Source organism: Capricornis sumatraensis, chromosome 5 (assembly GCF_032405125.1).
Source record: "Capricornis sumatraensis isolate serow.1 chromosome 5, serow.2, whole genome shotgun sequence".
Lineage (NCBI taxonomy): Eukaryota > Metazoa > Chordata > Mammalia > Artiodactyla > Bovidae > Capricornis > Capricornis sumatraensis.
The window spans coordinates 38,391,014-38,413,427 of NC_091073.1; the positions used below are offsets into that span (position 1 = coordinate 38,391,014).

Consider the following 22,414-nt stretch of genomic DNA (forward strand, 5'->3'; position numbering starts at 1 on the left):
CTCTCCCTCCATGCTCTGTCTCCCTTTAACACACAGGGTGACACAGGGCCCTTCCCTCCATGCTCTGTCTCCTGTCGCCACACAGGGTGACACAGGCCCCTCCCTCCATGCTCTGTCTCCTGTCACCACACAGGGTGACACAGGCCCTTTCGTCCATGCTCTGTCTCCAGTTACCACACAGGGTGACACAGGGGCCTCCCTCCATACTCTGTCTCCCATTACCACTTAAGGGTGATACAATGTCCTGCCTTAATGCTCTTTCTTACATTACCACACAGGGGTGGTACAGGGCCCTCTCTCCATGCTCTGTTTCCCATTACCACACAGGGGTGGCCTACACATCAGAATGCTTTCCTTGCAAGCCCGGCACCTTTAGCGACCAACCAGGTTCGTTCATCTGCCAAGTGTGTCCCAGAAACACCTATTCTGAGAAGGGAGCCAAAGAATGCATCAGGTGTGATGAGGACTCGCAATTTTCAGGTAAGATGAGTCTCCAGTGTATACTCTTTGATCTTTTCTGCTAAAGTTATGTTTGTGCACAGTGTATAGTCATAAGCCAGAAATCACACACAATGTGATGAAAACGGTGGGCCAGAAACCAAAGTCCTGAAATGAATTCATACTTAGTGGATAAAATAGGACTTCTAATTACTTCTTGCTGCAGAAGTTTTCTTTTTGTCCGTAATGTTTTCTGTTCCACAACCCCCAGGTAGCTGTTTTGGATATGTTTATACTTGCCTAAAAAAAATTCATATTGTACTTTTAGATGATTCGTTGGCATGGAGATGTACTTAGAAACTTAATTTGTTCCAGATTTACAACATGCAGTGATAATGGAGGAAATCTAATGTTTTCTTAGAAAGCTATGATATGCTTCTTATTACCTTGGAAACATTTTATTGCTCTAGGAAAAATAAAAATCCAGGCCTTCATTTGCTCTAGGCCTAACTAGTTCTACCTAAATTCTTCTTGCAAGATTATTTTTACTTTTCACTTGTCTGCTTTTTGTTTGTTTGCTTGTTCATGTTTGCCTTTTTTGTAGAGTCACAACATAAATGACTCATTTCTGAAATGCATTCTTGTGTTGCAGAAGAAGGATCCAGCGAGTGTATGGAACGCCCTCCGTGTACCTCAAAAGACTATTTCCAGATCCACACTCCATGTGATGAGGAAGGAAAGGTACAGGCTATGTTCAGTCATCTACACCCCTCATTTATCCACCTCTTTTCCTATTTGAACAGACTACAGGTTGTTCCTTAGTTAAATGAGCAGATATATAGCACGTGTGTTTAAGTAGCACAGAGGAAATTTAAGAATTTAGACTCCTAAGTCCACCTTTCTGGCTTTGATTTTCACGTCTGCTGCTTATTAGGTCTTCCCTGTAGGTAGCTCAACCAATAAAGAATCTGCATGTGATGCAGGAGACCAGGGTTTGATCCCTGGGCTGAGAAGTTCCTTTAGAGAAGCAATCCACTCCCAGTATTCTTGCCTGGGAGAGAATTCCACGGACAGAGAAGCCTAGCAGGGTCACATGGGGATCCATGGGATTGCAAAGAGTCAGACATGACGGCGACTAACACACACTGCTTATTAGTGCTATGTTGTGTGCTCTAAGTCTCAGATTTTTTCACCTGTACAATGGGAGTAATATCAGTACTTACTTCATAGGGCTGCCATGAAAATACATGAGATACTCAATTGAAGGTTCCCTAACACAGTGCCTGGTGCGTAGTGAGTGCTCAGTCAGTTACTGCTGTTGTAAACAGTTAAGTTTTTTCAGGAATATTAGTATCAGGAGAGCACAGCCTTAAAATGTGTTCTGTGACTCACAGAATGAAGATAATGTTTAACTTCTCTTTAATTATTTGGTTACTCAGTAGGTTCAGTCAATAAAAGCCATGCAGCCATAGGTTGATGCAGTTATGGCAGATTGCTATGTAATTGCATTTAGAAAATGCAAATTAATTACCATATAAATGGCACTTAGCCAGAGGAAGGGTACAAACCCAAACTCTGCAGTTGACCTGCCATTGTCTTAATTAAAAAGTTAGCCTTATCAATCTATGTTAGTAGGAGAAACTGAGATTAAGGTGGCTGTGATGCAGCATTCTTTGTGTGTGTTTGCACCTTTGAAATAATGACATTGATTTTTGTCCTTAGGTTCTAATCTGTAATTTTTATATTTATATAATTGTTTATCTTACCCTTAGTCCTTAAGCTTTTTAAATTTACTTTCCAATACTTAAGACAAAGTATATTCTTATATTAACAGTATAGCAAGTACTTAGAATAGGTCAAAGGAAGGACAGTTTAAATTATGGACATTTTCATTTAGAAGTGCATCTATTAATTTCAATCAGAAGAGTAACATTAACAGCTTTTAAAGAGCAAGGATTTATGAAGTATGAACTATGTTGAATGTCCTTTAATGGCCAAGTAAGAGCTATTTCTATTTAGAAAATATATGCAGAGAGCCATTGCATGCTAAGTCACTTCAGTTGTGTCTGAGTCTTTGTGGCCCTATGGCCTATAGCCCGCCAGGCTTCTCTGTCTATGGGGGTTCTCCAGGCAAGAATACTGGAGTGGGTTTCTGTGCCTTCCTCCATTAAGGTGAGTTGAAAGTAATTTGGAATAATGTTTCTTTAGTTAAACTTTTCTTGGCTGAACTTTCTTTTGTGATGAGTAAGGCAAATTAAATTTACTTCATGTTCTGTTCACTTCAGTCACTCTGTCGTGTCCGACTCCTTGCTACACCATCGACTGCAGCAGGCCAGGTTTTCCTGTCTATCACCAACTCTCAGAGCTTACTCAGACTCATGTCCACTGAGTCAGTGATGCCATCCAACCATCTCATCCTCTGTAGTCCTCTTCTCCTTCTGCCTTCAATCTTTCCCAGCAACAGGGTCTTTTCCAGTGAGTCAGTTTTTTGCATCAGTTGGCCAAAGTATTGGAGTTTCAGCTTCAGCATCTTTCCAATGAATATTCAGGCCTGATTTCCTTTAGGATTGACTGTTTTGATCACCTTGTTGTCCAATGGACTCTCAAGAGTCTTCTTTAACACCACAGTTCAAAAGCATCAATTCTTTAGCACTCAGCTTTCTTTATAGTCCACGTCTCACATCCATACATTACTGGAAAAGCCATAGCTTTGACTAGATGGACCTTTGTCGGCAAAGTAATGTGTCTGCTTTTTAATATGCTGTCTAGGTTGGTCATAGCTTTTCTTCCAAGGTGCCAGCATCTTTTAATTTCATGGCTGCAATCACCATCTGCAGTGATTTTGGAGCCCAAGAAAATAAAGTCTGTCACTGTTTCCATCGTTTCCCCATCTATTTGCCATGAAGTGATGGGACCAGATGCCATGATCTTAGCTTTCTGAATGTTGAGTTTTAAGCCAACTTTTTCACTCTTCTCTTTCACTTTCATCAAGAGGCTCTTTAGTTCTTCTTCACTTTCTGCCCATAAGGGTGGTGTCATCTGCATATCTGAGGTTATTGATATTTCTCCCAGCAATCTTGATTCCAGCTTGTGCTTTATTCAGCCTGGCATTTGGCATGATGTACTCTGCATGGCTGAGTGGCTCAGAGGTTAACATGTCTGCCTGGAATGCGGGAGACCCAGGTTCGATCCCTGGGTTGGGAAGATCCCCTGGAGAAGGAAATGGCAACCCATTCCAGTACTCTTGCCTGGAGAATCCCATCGAGGGAGGAGCCTGGTAGGCTACAGTCCATGGGGTCGCAAAAAGTCGGACACGACTGAGTGACTTTACTTACTTACTTTGCATATAAGTTAAATGAGCAGGGTGATAATATACTGCCTTGACATATTCCTTTCCTGATTTGGAACCAGTCTGTTGTTCCATGTCCAGTTCCAGCTGTTGCTTCTTGACCTGCATACAGATTTCTCAGGAGGCAGGTCAGGTGGTCTGGTATTCCCATCTCTTAAAGAATTTTCCATAGTTTTTTGTGATCCACACAGTGAAAGGCTTTGGTGTAATCAATAAAGCGGAAATAGATGTTTTTCTGGAAGTCTCTTGCTTTTTTGATGATTCAACAGTTGTTGGCAATTTGGTCTCTGGTTCCTCTGCCTTTTCTGAATCCAGCTTGAACATCTGGAACTTCCTGGTTCGTGTACGGTTGAAGCCTGGCTTGGAGAATTTTGAGAATTACTTTGCTCGTGTGTGAGATGAGTGCAATTGTGCAGTGGTTTGAACATTCTTTGGCTTTTGAATGAAAACTGATCTTTTCCAGTCCTGTGGCCACTGTTGAATTTTCCAAATTTGCTGGCATATTGAGTGCAGCACTTTCACAACATCATCTTTTTGGATTTCAAATAGCTCAGCTGGAATTGCATCATCTCCACTAGCTTTGTTTGTCGTGATGCTTCCTAAGGCCGACTTGACTTCACATTCCGGGATGTCTGGCTCTAGATGAGTGATCACACCATCGTGTGATCACATCACCTGACTTCACTTCACATCACATCACATCACTTCATTATCTGAGTCACGAAGACCTTTTTTGTATAGTTCTTCTATGTATTCTTGCCACCTCTTCTTAATATCTTCAGCTTCTGTTAGGTCCATGTCATTTCTGTCCTTTATTGTGCCCATCTTTGCATGAAATTTTCCCTTAGCGTCTCTAATTTTCTTGAAGAAGTCTCTACTCTTTCCCATTTTATTGTTTTCCTCTATTTCTTTAAAATGATCACTGAGGAAGGCTTTCTTATCTCTCCATGCTATTCTTTGGAACTCTAGTCTTTAATTAAACTGTAAAAAAGGCTGAGCACTGAAGAATTGATGCTGTTGAACTGTGGTGCTGGAGAAGATCTTGAGAGTCCCCTGAACTGCATGGAGATTAAACCAGTCAGTCCTAAAGGAAATTAACCCTGAATATTCATTGGAAGGACTGATGCTGAAGTTGAATCTCTGATATTTTGGCCACCTAATGTGAAGAGCTGACTCATTAGAAAAGACCCTGATGCTGAAGAAGATTGAAGGCAGGATGAGACAGGTATGGCAGATGACGAGATAGTTGGATGTCACCACTGACCCAATGGATGTGAATTTGAGCAAGCCCCGGGTAATGGTGAAGGACAGGGAGGCCTCATGTGCTGCTGTCTATGTGGTTGCAAAGAGGTGGACATGACTGAGAATTGATGCTTTTGAACTGCGGTGTTGCAGAAGACTCTTAAGAGTCCCTTGGACTGCAAGGAGATCCAACCAGTCCATCCTAAAGGAGATCAGTCCTGGGTGTTCATTGGAAGGACTGATGTTGAAGCTGAAACTCCAATACTTGGCCACCTGATGCGAAGAGCTGACTCATTTGAAAAGACCCTGATTCTGGGAAACATTGAGGGCAGGAGGAGAACGGGACGACAGAGGATGAGATGGTTGGATGGCATCATCCACTCAAGAACATGGGTTTGGGTGGATTCCAGGAGTTGGTAATGGACAGGGAGGCCTGGTGTGTTCATGGGGTCACAAAGAGTTGGACATGACTGAGTGACTGAACTAAACTGAGCACTGAACAGCAATAAAAACATTACTGAACCGTGAATGAATGAGATCTAGTATACAAATGGATCTTGTTTTTGCTATAATAAAAATATTCAAAAATCATGTTTTTATTATGTCAGTGAGTAATGATGTCAGTGAATAGAATGATAAAATCTAGTTGGCCTGTGCTTAAAGAAGGTGTGCTGCGATTCATGGGGTCTCAAAGAGTCGGACGCAACTGAGTGACTGAACTGAACTAAAGAAGTAGAGTGACATATTAAATATAGAATGTACAGCGTGCACATGCACGCATACACGCACACATATGGGCACATGTGTACACCCACAGGCGTATTGTGTACACAGATGCACACAAACTATGGTCTTTTTGTGTTCTTGATATATAGCAAAACAGTGTACCAGCACTCCATAAACTCAGTGATTCTTTTTAAAAAATTTCAATTGGCATATAGTTGATTTACAATCTTGTATTAGTTTCTGCTATATAGTAAAGTGAATCAGTTATACATATACATATATCCACTCTTTATTCTTTTCCCAGTTAGGTCATTATGGAGTACTGAGTAGAATTCCCTATGCCATACTGTGGGTCCTTGTTAACTATCTCTTTTATATCACTGATTCTTTAAAAACTGATATAAGTCTTACTTTAAGAGAGAGGTTTCTAGCTTTAGAAGTGAACAAAAAGTGGTAGGAACTTAATTAGATAACATATATAGTGAAGACATGTCTATTATACACATCCATTCGAATATTTTCCAATTTTATTATTTTTTCGTTTGTTCTGGTTTCATCTTTTTAAGAGTTATTTATTCTTGCTTTGAGTACCCTGGCAATTTGCTGGTGGCTTAATGATGTTTCCCAGGGCATTCATCGACTGTCTTTTGACTCTTATTGTCCTGTCATGCTCTTCTGGATCTTATTATCACCTTGCTTGGAGAGCATCATCAAGGGAAATGGCTCTTGAGGTATACAGATTTTAAACATTATAATTCATATGACATAGGAATGTTCAAATTTTTGAAACTTAGTTATTTGCTTGCTTCCTGCCTATCAGTTCAGTTCAGTTCAGTCACTTAGTCATGTCCGACTTTGCAACCCCATGAACCGCAGCATGCCAGGCCTCCCTGTCCATCACCAACTCCCGGAATCCACCCAAACCCATGTCCATTGAGTCAGTGATGCCATCCAACTATCTCATCCTCTGTTGTCCCCTTCTCCTCCTGCCCTCAACCTTTCCCAGCATCAGGGTCTTTTCCAATGAGTCAGCTCTTCTCATCAGGTGGCCAAAGTACTGGAGTTTCAGCTTCAACATCAGTCCTTCCAATGAACACCCAGGACTGATCTCCTTTAGGATGGACTGGTTGGATCTCCTTGCAGTCCAAGGGACTCTCAAGAGTCTTCTCCAACACCACAGTTCAAAAGCATCAATTCTTCGGCACTTGGCTTTCTTTATAGTCCAACTCTCACATCCATATATGACTACTGGAAAAACCATAGCCTTGACTAGATAGACCTTTGTTGGCAAAGTAATGTCTCTGCTTTTTAGTATGCTGCCTGCCTATAGGGTACACTTTTAAGGAAAATTTTAATTGGTAACTGGAACCATTCCAATCCTGATTAATAGACTCTCATTCACATCATGAAAAATGTAGAGTGTCTACTCATTCACTCATTCATTGAGTGAATCTTTACTGAGCACTGGTTATATGCAGAGTGCTGAGTGATGAGGACAGAGCCAAGTAAGGACAGACAGAAGAAGATACATGTCTCCATAGGCTGCAGAGCAGTTGTTGTTCAGCTTTGGTGAACATCAGACTCCCCTGGAGGTTCCTGTCCCAGATTTTCTATTTCAGTAGATCCAGGGCATGGCCTGAGAATATACATTTCTAAGAAGTACCCAGGTAATTCTGACTCTGCTGGTCCAAGATCTCAGTAATTTGGGAATGTCTGGTCTAGACTTTAGAAAAAGAGATAATCTGTCATAGAAAATGAGTCATTATTTCTGATTGTTATTAGTGCTCTAGGAGAGAAGTCTGAGCTTTTGGGTGCTCTGACCAAATCAGGGATGGCTTTAGAGGTATGTAAAACCTGGGTGAAATGTTTATAAAAAAATCTATAAAGTCAAATGTTTTACATATAGTTGTTAAACTAGCCATAGATCCACTAATTGTATCATTTGGTCCACAGCTCTCTGTCTTATCCACAGGGAGATAATGAGAAGCTCTATCAAAAGTTTTGTTAATATTAAAAGATGCCCTCTCTTGAGGAATACTTTTCTGTTATCCAGTCAACTAGTCAACATTCTTCTGGGCTCAGATCTCAAGCACTGAATCTTTGCATGTGTTTGTATACAGCTATATAGGTGTGCCTCATGCAACATTTGTAAAATGTGGGTTCTAAACAACCTTTAAAAAACAAAACACACATGAAAATTTCAAGTTCACTCACTGCTATGAAAGCATGCCTACTCTAGCACTTGCTTATGTCATGAGTTGTATCCAGTGCAACTCCCTACTCTCACCCCCACATCTGGTCACACTCAGGCTCCATACCATGTCAGTTTGGCTTCTGTAGTTGGAGATAATTATGAAATTAATGTATTGAATTTAAAAAATGCTTTTCAGAATTTGAGTGGGAACAGGCAGGGCAGGAGTCCCTTGACTCATGTGACTGGGGAAGTTATCACAGAGCAAACAGTTTTACCAAGCCTTTCTTTTGCTCTTCTCACTGATTTTCTTGGCTCAGTTTGATTTCCTTCTCAGATAGCTTCTTTCTGTGGTGCCAAATACACTATGATATCTCCATTCCAGCCACTATCATCCTCACAGAATTTGATCAAAGGAGGGCTGAACAAAGTTTCTGAAAATACTGGCCCTGATTGAATCTTGAGCCCATCTCAAACCAGACATTCTGTCCAGAAGTGTGAGCTACTCTGGTTATACTGCTTAGTTCACCTGCTAATGTCTACGGCTGCGAAGGCTAGACCATGTGGCTCCCAGTTCTTTCATCACCACACAAGTTAGTTCCAAAAGAGAAAGAGATACTGTCTGTTAGCACAATAAAATGAGAGTGATTCTGCATAGATTCCAGAACACATCACTCTTAAATAATGTAGATCTGGCAAGATTGTCTTGAAATCCTGGGAATTCCCGCAGATTTTGTACATACCTCTTTTGATACTTATGTGATGATCAACATTTGCAATACTTTGATATGTTTTTCAGTCGCTAAGTCATGTCCAACTCTGCAACCCCATGGACTGCAGCACTGCAGGCTTCCCTGTCCTCCACTATCTCTCGGAGTTTGTTCAAGTTAATGTCCATTGAGTTGGTGATGCTATCCAACCATCTCATTCTCTGCCGCCGCCTTCTCCTTTTGCCTTGTCTTTCCCAGCATCAGGGTCTTTTCCAGTGAGTCAGCTACTCACATCAGGTGGCCAAAGTATTGGAGTTTCAGTATCAGTCCTTCCAAAATATTCAGAGTTGATTTTCTTTAGGATTGACCAGTGTGATCTCCTTGCAGTCCATGGTACTCTCTAGAGTCTTTGATATGAGATCACTTTATTGCAAATACTTGTAAAGATGACTGTTTCCTTCACCAAACTCTCTGCTTCCCATGGACAGAAACATGTTCTTAATTATTAAAAAATAAAAATAAAAATTTTAGGTCTAGTAGAGTACCCAGATGGAGAAGGCAATGGCACCCCACTCCAGTACTCTTGCCTGGAAAATCCTATGGACGGAGGATCCTGGTGGGCTGCCGTCTATGGGGTCGCACAGAGTCGGACACAACTGAAGCGACTTAGCAGCAGCAGCGGCAGCAGAGTACCCAGAATGCAGAAGGTAGTGAATTATCTTTTGAATGAATTAATGAATGAGAGAATTAGTAAGTGAATGTATGATTAACACAGTTAGAGTGTTGTGTTCTGTCCTCTGTAGAGGCTTGAGGAAATTTTGACAAAATGGGAAGACTTCAGAGAAAAGAAGTATATAACTACTTCATATGAAATATTATTGAAATTACTAGAAATTTTTTTTCAGATTGGAGGAAAGACCCCATAGAATGGTGGACTGGTGATCATCTTTCTGATGTTTCCTACTAGTCCTAAAGAGATTTGATCTCTTTACTTTGAATAACCATGACATTTCATGTTTCTCTTGGAAATGATGATGATGATGATAGTAATAGTAGTGATAGTGTTAATAGCAAAAGCAGGTGTCATTTACATGTTTATCTACATGCTTGCTTTGTGTGTATATTCAAGCATTGCTTCCAGTTCTTTTTTCAACAGCTGTGTAACTGGACTTTAGTATACCCAGTTTGAAAATGAGAAAACTGAGGCTTAATGAGATTAAATAATTTTTTTAAGGTCATAGCTATTTGTGGCTATGTGTTAAGACTAGAATTCTAATCAACTCTGTTGTTTTCCAAATCTGATGCTTTTGTATCCTCTTCATATATTTTCTTTTTATATTATAGTAGTTTGTAAATCTTTCTCTTACAAACAGAGGTTTGTAAACCTTTTTCAGAACAGTTTGTCTTACTAATATTTAAATTTCCTACAATGCTTTCTTCTACATGTAGTAGATACTTAGTAAGAGTTTCCTGAATATTAAGTTTAAGCATTTGAAAGAAAGTCTTAGAATAAAAAGCAAGCGAAATGTACTTGGAGCTTTTGTTTCTTAATTAGGATGATGGAAAAACATTTTTCAGTGACTAGGGATTTGTGAATTTAAAAATTTCACAAGTCTTCTTTAACATCTTTACTTAAAAGAAAGCTTTGCTACTGCTAAGTCACTTCAGTCGTGTCCGACTCTGTGCAACCCCATAGACGCCAGCCCACCAGGCTCCCCCGTCCCTGGGATTCTCCAAGCAAGAACACTGGAGTGGGTTGCATTTCCTTCTCCAATGCATGAAAGTGAAAAGTGAAAGTGAAGTTGCTCAGTTGTGTGTGACTCTTAGCAACCCCGTGGACTGCAGCCCACCAGGCTCCTCTGTCCATGGGATTTTCCAGGCGAGAGTACTGGAGTGGGGTGCCATTGCCTTCTCCAAAAGAAAGCTTTACTGAGATGTAATTATCATACCATAAGGTCATCCATGTATAGTGTCGATTCAGTTTATTATTATTATATTTAATTTTAGAACATTTTCTTACTAAAGCCCCACCTAGAACCTTCAGGACAAATTAGATCCCCATGGTGTCTTCCACCTAATGGAAGAATAGGACCCAGGCTTTAAAGGATTTAGAGAAGAGACAGGGAGGAAATGACAAGGAAACGCAGCAGCAGAGGCTTCATAAAAAAGGAATCCTAGTGAATGTTGATGCATAGAAGTGTGGGCTGAGGACCAGCCTAGAACATTTGTGGATGTTGAGCCCGACCTTGAAGGAGGGGTCTTTCACACCTTGGCAGAATGGTGTGGTACTTCTAAGAGAAGTGGTGATAAGTGCCCAGTGGTTTGGAGCTGGAGAGGATCAAGGTTTGGGAGAGGCAGAGAGGTGAGTGATAGACTGTCTGCCTGAAAACTTTTGAGTTAGAACATCATGACGCACACGGCTGTGATGCCGGAGTGGCAATCAGTAAATCCTTTTAAATCACATGTAATTTAGCTTAGATGAGTTGTCAGTCTGCAAAGGGTTTGGTGGGTTTGTGCAGAGACTTCCAAAGGGAGAAAGCTGTCAACCGTGAACAAACCCAGTCTCAAATTTGAATGGTATTTTTATGTGAAAACCAGCTTCCAATTGATACCTCCGATGCGTCTCTTTAAAACATGTTTTACTCATGCTTAATATAAGTATACACAGATCTTACAGCTCTTCTGTAGCCTTAATGGCAATCTGCTAAGTTTTGCTCTATTAGGGTTTTAGTTTCATAGAGCATTTCATAATTTTATCTCAACTTGCCAAAGAATGAGTTGATTATTGGTTTTTCACCTGCACTGTGAGCCGTCTGGTACTAAATATCATTAATATTAATCATTATCTTTCCTCAGTCAGCCAGACTTGAAAGCATCTGTCCGCATTAGAGAGGCACAGAATCAATCTGCATGTGAAGCAAGAGGCTTTGCAAACAAAACTTTTACTACAGAGCATTTGCAATTTGACTTCCAAGTGTTTAAAGGTGGTGCACATTTTCTAAATTTTAAACATATATTGTGCTTGGTTTGAAAATCATGTGGTTAAGGCGTTTGTCTAAAACCAATAAAAAATTTTTAATTATTTTTACCTTCACCAAACCAACTCTCCTTGGCTAGTGCTAGTTTACCATTTACTAGCTGTGTATGACTTTGGGGCTCTTATCTGAAGTTTCCTCATTTACAAACTTGTGCATAATATAACTGAGCTCCTGAAATGGTGGGGAAGATTGCACAGTGCCTCCAGGATGAGCCTTCAGTGCACAGCCTCAGCACCACACCCACTCGCATATGGGAGCCATCTCTTCCCAACAGCGCAATACCTCACATGTAACTGAGTGCAGTTTTAGTTAGTGTCAAAGTAAATCAGCAAATTTGTGAATTGATCATCATTAGAGACTTGTTTTCTATACTTATTAAGCCAGACTTTAAAAAAGAGAATCCCCCAAACATAAAGTGTTTATTTGCTTACATTCTCTGAATTTTATATTGTCTTTCTCAGAGGAATTGAGAGCTCCTGTTGGATACAGGGTCTAATTAATTTTTTCAGCTATTTGGGAAACTCCAGCAAGAATAGCAATCATTTTCGCAGATGGTGAGAAAGGCAGATGGTTGAAGTGGCTGGTTAAGCTGTATCATGACATAGGCCATAAATGCAGAATTGTAAAAAAAAAAAAAACCCAAACAACAGTTATTTATAATTCTGTTGAGACATCTAGTTTTTAAACTATGTTCTTAAGTAGCCTTCATCAGATAAGGTAATTTATTAATATTTGAGAATAAAATTGAGTGGCCTCAAGGGCTTACTATATATGATTTATTATTAACTGGAAATAGCTATAGAGAATTGGAGAAGGAAATGGCAACCCACTCCAGTGTTCTTGCCTGGAGAATCCCAGGGACAGGGGAGCCTGGTGGGCTGCCGTCTATGGGGTCGCACAGAGTCGGACACGACTGAAGCGACTTAGCAGCAGCAGCAGCAGCAACTATAGAGAATTGTCTTTAATTTTGATTCTCCTGCTTCAATATTAGACTTATCATTGCTTTCAAGGAGAAATGGTACTTTCAGCTGAACATATGAAATAAATTTTAGTCTATTTTTAAAAAGCATGTGAAAGAACTTGAGTGATTTTTCTCTTTGCATGTAGACTGCCTTTTCTATTTTTCCGCTGAGCATATACATTTTGTTTTGAAATGGCTAACTCACTTAATGTTTCTTTCTAGTTCCAAAAGATAAGAATTTTATAATCACAAATTTCTGGGTTTGGCTGACTTGTAGCTACTTAGTTGTATGATGTGGGCTGTAGAAGAGTAGTGAGGGGTGGGTCTCAACATCAGGAAGATAGTCTGCAGAGAAACTTAGGGCACTTATGGAATAAAGTGAACAAGTGGCTAGAAGAGTAAGAGTTGCAGTCATGTTCTGTATGTTTGAAAGAAGGATTTCATAATGATACCCTGTATATATGAGGTAAGGTCTTTGCAGCTTAGTGTAAAACCATTTGGAGGTAACTGTCATTTTCCCACCAAAGTGTTTTTTTCTGTCTCATTTTGTTACTGAAGTTTTAGATTCTCTTCAGCTGGCTGTCTGTTTTGTCACTATTTGGACCTTACCTAGGCTGTCAGTTTAACATTTTTGTTGTTGGAAGTTTAAAGCAAATAAAGCATGTTACAGGACCTGCAAGGTTTTTTTTTCTTCTTTTTCTTTTGCAGACACAGATAATGTACAAGTGGATAGAGCCTAAAATCTGCCGAGAGGATCTCACGGATGCTATTAGGTTGCCCCCTTCTGGAGAGAAGAAGGATTGCCCACCTTGCAACCCTGGGTTTTATAACAATGGATCATCTTCCTGCCATCCCTGCCCTCCTGGAACATTTTCGGATGGAACAAAGGGTATGGGATATCAATTGGCCCAAGAATCGGACCTTTAGTAAAATAAACTTGTTGGGTCACATTGACATTGTCCTGAATTGCTTTTATGGAAAATTCCTTAAAACACATAATTTTCTTATCTCACAGGCTGAAGAAGAGTTAAGAAATATAAAGGAATTATGAGACTGCAGTGGCTTATTCAGTATAGCAAAGAATAGTTTTTTAATGGCATTTCGTGTAACACACATCCTCTTAATGGGATGATGCTTTGGATATTTTTAAGAGAATTCCACTAATTTAAATGATTAAGGATAAGCGCTCCTTTTCCAGTGTGTGTGTACACACAAACATTGATGTAAGCATAAAATACAACTCCTATTTCAATTGGAATAATCACATTTTATACCATAATAATAGAAAAATTGATTATTTTGATCAGATAGCAATTAAATAGTCCCTAGGTAGGTTGTTTCAATGTGTGCGTTTGGGAAAAACTTAACAATATTAAAGAAAGATGGTTACAGAATTTGTTTTAATTTTATTAGATAAAGATTACAATGCATTATTGAGTATAGCCATGCTGTATGCTTAATATCCAGAGCCTTTGAGAGCAGAAAAAGCAGTTGAATTGATTTGTGTTGAAATCTGCTTGCTGCAGGCTATCAATAGTATGATATATCCACTAATTTGAATTTAGCTTTCTCATTTGTAAAATTGCAGAGAATAATATGTAGCTCATCATCGTTGAGAACTTATATGAAAATGTCTCCTGTAGTACTTCAGTACCAGAAAATGCTTGCTCAATAAACAATGTCTCTCTCTCCCCTTCTTTTACTGATGTGGTAATGCAGAGTGTCTTGGCTACGTGAAAACAATGATTGTAAAAGACCCTTGATTTCAATGTTGCAGATTTAAATATTAATTTAAATAAGGTTTGTTTATAAATCTGACTCTTTCCACACTCCTCAGCTCCTGTCATCACTTTTCAGTATAGACTATATTTTAAATTTCAAGTCATCAGTCCATAATTAAGTGATATAATGTTCTATTAAGTTTAGTAACTAATAGGAAGGATGTAATATTTCTTTCTTTATGAAGTGGAGGAAACTGATTCTAAAATCACATGTAAGAGAAGTTGTTTCAGAGTTACCTTTCTTATGCAAGTTTGTAATTTCGTATACATGTTTGTAAACATGGTCATAGACTCCATTGGAAGAGGAGTAAGAGGTGATTTAACCCTCCCCGAGCTCAGTGCTGAGCCAGAAAACCAAGCCAGGCAGTATAATTCAGTATAAGCAGTTACGCCCAGAAATGAAAGAAATTATTTTAGAAGAGTTTGTGTTCATTTCCTTTTTCATGTTAGTCAAGTATATGTATACTCTACCCAGAATTATTTTTCTTTCAGACTGCTCTTGAAAAAGTTCTTAATTCTTAAGAGCTTTACTCTCTCTCCTTACTATTTGTCTCCCTGATGATTAAAGTTTAGTAGTGCTTGGAACAGAGGAAGAGGAAATTAACCAGATGTGACATCATTATAATTCTCTGTCCCACTTAACTCTTGTAGAATGTAGACCATGTCCAGCAGGAACGGAGCCTGCACTTGGGTTTGAATATAAATGGTGGAATGTACTTCCTGGCAACATGAAAACCTCCTGTTTCAATGTTGGGAATTCAAAGTGTGATGGCATGAATGGTGAGTTCAGAATCAGCCTTCTCAATGTATTTTGGTGGTAGTGTCTCTTGGACTCACTTGTGTAAAAACACACTAAATATTGGTATGAGGAACCTTAATCTTATCTCTTGGCTACTTGTCTTCCCAGACCTCACCTAAAATTAGTTAATACAGTGCCACAGCCACATGACTGTCCTATAAGAATATAAACTATTTTGCATTTTTGAGTCAGTTTTGAAATAAATATTGAGGATCACCACTTATGGTTGTTATAAATACTAGAATAGATTACTAAGGGAGACAATGAAATTTATGTTGTTTTCTTGGAAGGGTCATAGTGTATACATACCACTTTATGAAAATGTTCTGCCTGGTTTGGTTTTCTGGCTCAGCACTGAGCTCGGGGAGGGTTAAATCATCTCTTACTCTTCTTCCTATGGAGTCTATGACCGTGTTTACAAACATGTATCAACCTCACTTACTGAAAACTTGGAAACATGGCTGAACTCTAGAGGATGGTTGCTGAATTTTATTTGTTCTTACATTTTAGTGAGCGTGCACTTCTGCAATATTTTTTGTTCGAATGAATGACAATATCTCTGTGTATTTTTAAACGACGCTAGATATAGATGCTACAGATATTAAAATGTGCTCTTTTACAAGTTTACTGGTATTTTTTATCAGTTCAGTTTTTCTCAATACTATAGTTAATCATTGGGAAAATGCTATTTAATCACACCTGTTTTACATCAGCGCCTATCCAAAATAAACAGATTTGAAATGTGGGGAGTGAGGTGTACACATGAGTACTCAGTTTGACAAATCCTAGGTCCTTGAATAATTTTGGTTAAACAGATTCATGAAGGAAACCTTTATATATAAAGAACACTATGGAACAGTACTCTTTATCACCTAATAATCCCACTTCTGGGATTTTTTCCTAAAGGAGAAGAAGAAATTACATAGTAATTATTACCCGACTATAGGATTTATGTTCTAAAATTATCCTGTGGTTGAGGAAGTTTGAAATATTGCAAAAATAAGAAGGAGAATGTATTGATGAAAGCATTGGTACATTTGTGTGTGCATGCACTTACTAGTGAAGATTATCTGAAACATTAATTTTTTTAAAGAAGTTACTCTTAGTCTAAATTTCATGACAATATTTGATTTGGCCACTTGCTTACTCATTCACTTGTTGTTTAGTTGTTAAATCATGTCCAACTCTTTTGCCACCCCATGGACTGTAGCCTGCCAGCCTCTTCTGTCCATGGGATTTCCCAGGCAAGAATACTGCAGTGGATGCCATTTTCTTCTTTGGGGATCTTCCCAACCCAGGGATCTAACCCATGTCTCCTACACTGGCAGGTGGATTCTTTATCATTGAGCCACCAGGGAAGGCTTCTCCTTCACTCAGAGGCTATAATTTAAATTTTTGCTGATTTTCTGAAATGTTCAATTATTAATTTAAGTATACATCTCTGCAATATTAGCATGTGATACTGAAATAGCAAACAGTAAGTGAAAGATACAAAGATAAAGAGATTATAATTTTATGACTGGTGGTTCAGTAAGTAGCCTTGAGGAAAGCAGTGCTCAGAATAATGAGGATCAAAGTGAGAGGCCCAGGGTAACTTGTCTCGTGAGGTCATTACTGCATCATGGAATTAAAGTGGATGTGCTTTGACCAACTTGACTGTGTGACTTGAAGTACTTTGAGGTTCTTTGGTATGCTCAGTTGGAATTTCCCATGGTTGTGGAACAGGTATGTATAAGTACATCTTTATGTACTGGAATTTTGCCTAAGAGGAATTTAGAGTTGTAAACAAATTAGTGTTTATTCACGAAGCTTTCATTGAGCATTATCTCTAATAACAAAACTGGAAATAATCTAAATTCCAGCAATATGATAATGTTTATAAAAGTCATGCTGTACTAATTGGATGAAATGTTATGTAATCATTAAAAATGACAGCCATATGGAAAACAATTTGGCAGTATTTCAAACATTTTGAATGGTCCCGTTCTCTAACCCAGTAATTTCACGTCTGGGAATTTACACTAAGGAAACTGTGTGATGTAAAGAAAAAATTATGCACAGATATGCTAATTTTAGTATTATTTATGAGAGTCAAAAATATGAGAAAACAAAGTTTTCAACATGGGGTATGATTAAATAAAATGATGATATAACCTTATAGCATATTGTTAACTCTTTAACACTAGATGTAACAAACATTTTTAATGGGAAAGTATTTTGGATATAATGATTATTAGAAAAATGAGAAGATAATGCCAAGTGAAAAAAAAACAGAAAATAGATTATACGATAAAACCTAAGGTGTATTTTAAAGAAAATTATGCACTAGTTAAAGAGTGAAAAGAAACACTCTGAAATGTTGTTCATTACTTGGGCTGGGAGGTTTCTGAGAAGTTTGAATTACTTCATTTTTTCATTTAGTCCACTGTATTTAATAAATATTCCTCATGTATTCACATTGCTTTTAGAATCAGAGTAACAGTACAAAATATTGGCTTTAAAAAATATATTTATTTGAACCAGTAGTTCTGATAGCTTATGGTGAATGATGTTGGATTCATGATCTCCAAAGAAGATTTAGCTTTGGGACCAGGCTTGATCACTCAAGAGCTTTTGTGTAGCAAAGTTTTATTAAAGTGAAAAAAGGGACAGAGAAAGCTTCTGACATAGACATCGGAAGGGGGATGGAGCCTGCCCCCACTCACTAAGTCTTAGCAAGGCCTTATACACTTTTCAGACCCACTCCCACAACGTCCATTTTAAGATGACAGGATTAGTCAGAAGGTTCTCAAGGAGAAGCATGTCCTCCAGCAGGATACATTGTTGTTATATAATCATGGTACAGAGTTTAAGGAAAAACATATCCTTGAGCAAGATGAGTTGTTTTGTTGTGCAGTTATTAGCTCTGCGCTTAAAGAAAAAAAAACATTTGGCCCTTTTCTCCTCCTTGAGATCTCCAGACCCCTATCTCCTCCTTGAGAGCCCCAGACCCCTTTCTCCTCTCAAGGGCCCTGGACCCCTTCCTCCTTGAGGGCCCCAGACTACTTATCAACCTACCTAGGAATTAATTCTCTCAGTTCTTTTATTGGTATTCTTTTCTAGAAAAATATAGAAAAGCTTTATCAAAAATATATTAATTATAGTGTCACTTAAACTAACTAAAAAAGCTAAAACAATCCACATAGTTACACTGGATGTATGGTCAGCAGGAGGTAAGTCCTGTAGTGGGAGTGATTTCTTACATGATGAGAATTAGTTATATCTGTCTACATGATAAACTATCAACTCAGTCATTAGCATGTTGGTGAACCATTTATACGTAAAAATGCTTATGTAATAATGTTAGTGTATAAAACTATGAAACAAAATGTCATCAGCAGTAAGATTTCAGTTATGTAAAACCATGTATGCATCAAAAAGATAGTGAAAAGAAACACCTCAGAATGTTAACAGTAGTTTTTTTCTGGGTGGTGAATTTATAAATAATTTTACTTTTCATCTTTCAATTTTTCTGTAGCTTTCAAAATTTTACAGAAAGTATAAATGTGATTTCTAAAAACATAAAAATTAACACAAAATAGAGATTATGTGTAGAAACATGAAAAATGTGGGATTCATTCTGAGGGAAAAAGCAAAATACAAAAGTGCTATAAGAATGTATCACAAACTGGGGGGTTTAAGACCACAGAAATTTACACTCTTGCAGCTCTGGAGGCTAGAAATTTGAAACCCTGGAATTGGCTTCCCCCTAGACCAGGGATTCCCCAGTAGCTCAGAAAGTTAAGTGTCTGCCTGTAATGCAGGAGACCTGGGTTTGATCCCTGGGTCAGGAAGATCCCCTGGAGAAGGAAATGGCAACCCACTCGGTACTCTTGACTGGAAAATCCCATGGATGAAGGAGCCTGCTAGGCTACATTCCATGGGGTCACAAAGAGTTGGACGTGACTGAGCGAGCGACTTCTCTTTCTTTCTTTTTAAGACCACAGAAATCTACACTGTTGCAGCTCTGGAGGCTAGAATTTTGAAACCCCAGAATTGGCAGGGCCATGTTCCTCCAAAGGCTCCCTGGGAAGACTCTTCCTTGCCTCTTCTAACTTCTAGTGGCTCCAGGCATTCCCTGACTTGTGGCAGCATAACTCCAGTCTCTGTCTCATCTTCATGTGACTGTCTTCTCCTTGGGTCTCTGTGTCTCTGTGTGTTTATATGGTGTTCTTCCTGAGTGTCTGTGTCTAAATTTCCCTCTTCTCATAAAGATACCAGTTGTATTAGAGTAAGCCTCCCCCTAATGACCTCATCTTAACTTGGTGATATCTACCAAGGCTCTGTTTCCAAATCAGGTCTGTTCATGAGTACAGGGGGTTAGAACTTCAATATATGTCGTTTTTTAGGCAGGCAATATAATAAAACATATAGTAACAGCCAGTGTTCAAACATGAGATATATTTGTTTCCTCTTGCAAAGATATGCCATTAATAAGTTTTGCCATTAATTAATAACCTTGTTTGATGGTATTTGGAGGGCTGCATCTCCTTACATTTTATTGTGGCCATTTCAATCCATGGCATGCTGATTGTTTCTTTGCAGAGGGCAGACTCACATCACATTCTATGAGCACATATTACCCCCATACTTTGACTGTTCTTAGCTGTGTCGCTTATATTCTACTCATAGTGAGGGGTGGACCCAGTCTTAGCTTTCTTTCCCTAATATGTATTATGGTTTGTGAGACTCAATGCCAGTTCAGTGAATGAATAAGTAAGAAAGTGAATGTGAATAGATGTTAAATTAGGGAACAATGATACAATGAACTCTAAGAAAGAACTCCAGACCCCACATCTTCATTAAGTAATTTGAAGTTTCTATTTCCCATTGGTTAACTGAAGACTAAGATTTTTTTCTTAGTTTATTAAACTGGATAAAAACCATCTGTTCTTGTTTAAAAAAATCATGCTTCATTGAGAAGACTGTTGTTAGTTTTACCATTAAGTAACTTTGTTGCAAAAATATGCATTACTTGATTATTCCTGGAGAATCATATGCAATATCTTTATTGATATCTAGGCATCTACATCTGCACGCAATTTACAACAGGAATTAAAAAATAGGGAATTCTTTTTTTTTGTGGCCTTATATAAAAAGATTGTTGGAAATCATTCATGGAGTTTTTGGTGATAACCTTTATCTTTTCTAGGTTGGGAGGTGGCTGGAGATCACATCCAGAGTGGGGCTGGAGGTTCCGATAATGATTACCTGATCTTAAACTTGCATATCCCAGGATTTAAGTAAGGAAAACCAATTCTGATTCCCTTATGTAAGAATCCTCATGCTTGTTTCCCAACAGAAACAGATGAAGCAGAACTGCTTTTATAAAATATATTATTATAATACTGTGATGTACTTAGCAAATAGCAAGCTGAGTAGGATAGTATAGATTTAAGAATATCTATAGAATCAGCGATTGGGGAACTGTAATTGTTAATTGTATATTACTTAGATGAAGCTGAAAGTTTTAAAAAATACTCTATCCAAACATTATGAAAACTATGACTCTTGGATGCTTACTTCAGAGATAGTAGTCTAAGACATTTGCAGGAGAATCTTTTTTTTGTTTATTGTTTTTTCGCAGTTCTATATGTAAAGTACTATGTTACACATTCACAGTTTGCTTTAGTCCCCCATGTTGAATTTCCCAATTGGAGTTTTTTCTTGCTATAGGCTATATGGAGACATTTACCCCAGGAGGTCTGAACATATCGCTGTGGTTTTGTAGACTCCGTGCAGCAGTAGACTAGCAAGAGAGAAGAGCATGGCTTTCAGCCTAATGAATAAAGTGACTTAATTTTTTCAGATTGTGCTTAGAACATGCTATAAGTATCATACTTTTAATCTGTTAAATAGACCACCAACATCGATGACTGGAGCCATGGGTTCTGAACTGGGAAGAATAACATTTGTTTTTGAGACCCTCTGTTCAGCTGACTGTGTTCTGTACTTCATGGTGGTAAGTGAAAGAGTGGCTTTCAGAGGTAAATTTCTAGGCTTAGCATTCTCTTTCAAGTGTGAACTTATTTATACAAACTGGGATAAGAATCCCATTTTTCTTCCCATTTTTAGAGTCTTCCAAAAACATTTTAAAATGTCTAAAGAACTCACTAAGAGTTGCGAAGTCTACAAAGCACTCATTCCTCATGGAGAGAAATTAGTAATGAGGTATGGGTGACAGACAGAAGCCAGGAAATATTAATCTTGTAGAAAATTTCTTCCAAAAATATGCCACTAACAGAAGTGAAAATTCTGCCCTAGTAACCACTCAGCAGTTCAAACCATCATGAGGGAAAAGCATGTATTAATAAGTGAGAGTACAAAATAATGGAGGTGGGAGAGCATTGGGGAAAAATGACACTCTTCCTTGTTAAATTAATACATGTAGACAAAGGATTTTATTAGGTACATGTCATAATTTTGCCCATTTTTTCCCTAGATGTCCTATAAATCTTATCTAATAGCTTGAGAAAAAGTAGCAACACAAAATTTACTAAGACATCATGCAGGTATTAGAAGGTTGTTGGCTAAGAGTTTAGTGTTATCATTAAGTGGTGACATCAATGACATGATTAATTATTTTCCAACAGTCCTTTCAGTCAGTCAGTTCAGTTGCTCGGTTGTGTCCGACTCTTTGCGACCTCATGAAAAACAGCACGCCAGGCCTCCCTGTCCATCACCAACTCCCGGAGTTCACTCAGACTCATATCCATTGAGTCGGCGATGCCATTCAGCCATCTCATCCTCTGTCATCCACTTCTCCTCCTGCCCCCAATGCCTCCCAGCATCAGAGTCTTTTCCAATGAGTCAACTCTTTGCATGAGGTGGCCAGAGTACTGGAGTTTCAGCTTCAACATCAGTCCTTCCAATGAACACCCAGGACTGATCTCCTTTAGGATGGACTGGTTGGATCTCCTTGCAGTCCAAGGGACTCTCAAGAGTCTTCTCCAACACCGCAGTTCAAAAGCATCAATTCTTCAGTGCTCAGCTTTCTTCACAGTCCAACTCTCACATCCATACATGACCACTGGAAAAACCATAGCCTTGACTAGACAGACTTTTGTTGGCAAAGTAATATCTCTGCTTTTGAATATGCTATCTAGGTTGCTCAGAACTTTCCTTCCCAGGAGTAAGCGT

At 38.6% G+C, this 22,414-nt stretch overlaps 1 protein-coding gene across 1 annotated transcript in view; it reads left to right on the forward strand.

Annotated features, from left to right (window-relative positions):
• ELAPOR2 (endosome-lysosome associated apoptosis and autophagy regulator family member 2) overlaps positions 1-22,414 on the forward strand; it is a 213,075-nt gene that overhangs the window by 151,101 nt on the left and 39,560 nt on the right. The window contains exons 7-12 of the mRNA XM_068973179.1: positions 328-480; positions 1,091-1,179; positions 13,364-13,544; positions 15,088-15,216; positions 20,427-20,517; positions 21,134-21,236. Of these exons, the coding sequence (XP_068829280.1) occupies positions 328-480; positions 1,091-1,179; positions 13,364-13,544; positions 15,088-15,216; positions 20,427-20,517; positions 21,134-21,236 (746 nt within the window). The remainder of the gene's footprint in view (positions 1-327; positions 481-1,090; positions 1,180-13,363; positions 13,545-15,087; positions 15,217-20,426; positions 20,518-21,133; positions 21,237-22,414) is intronic.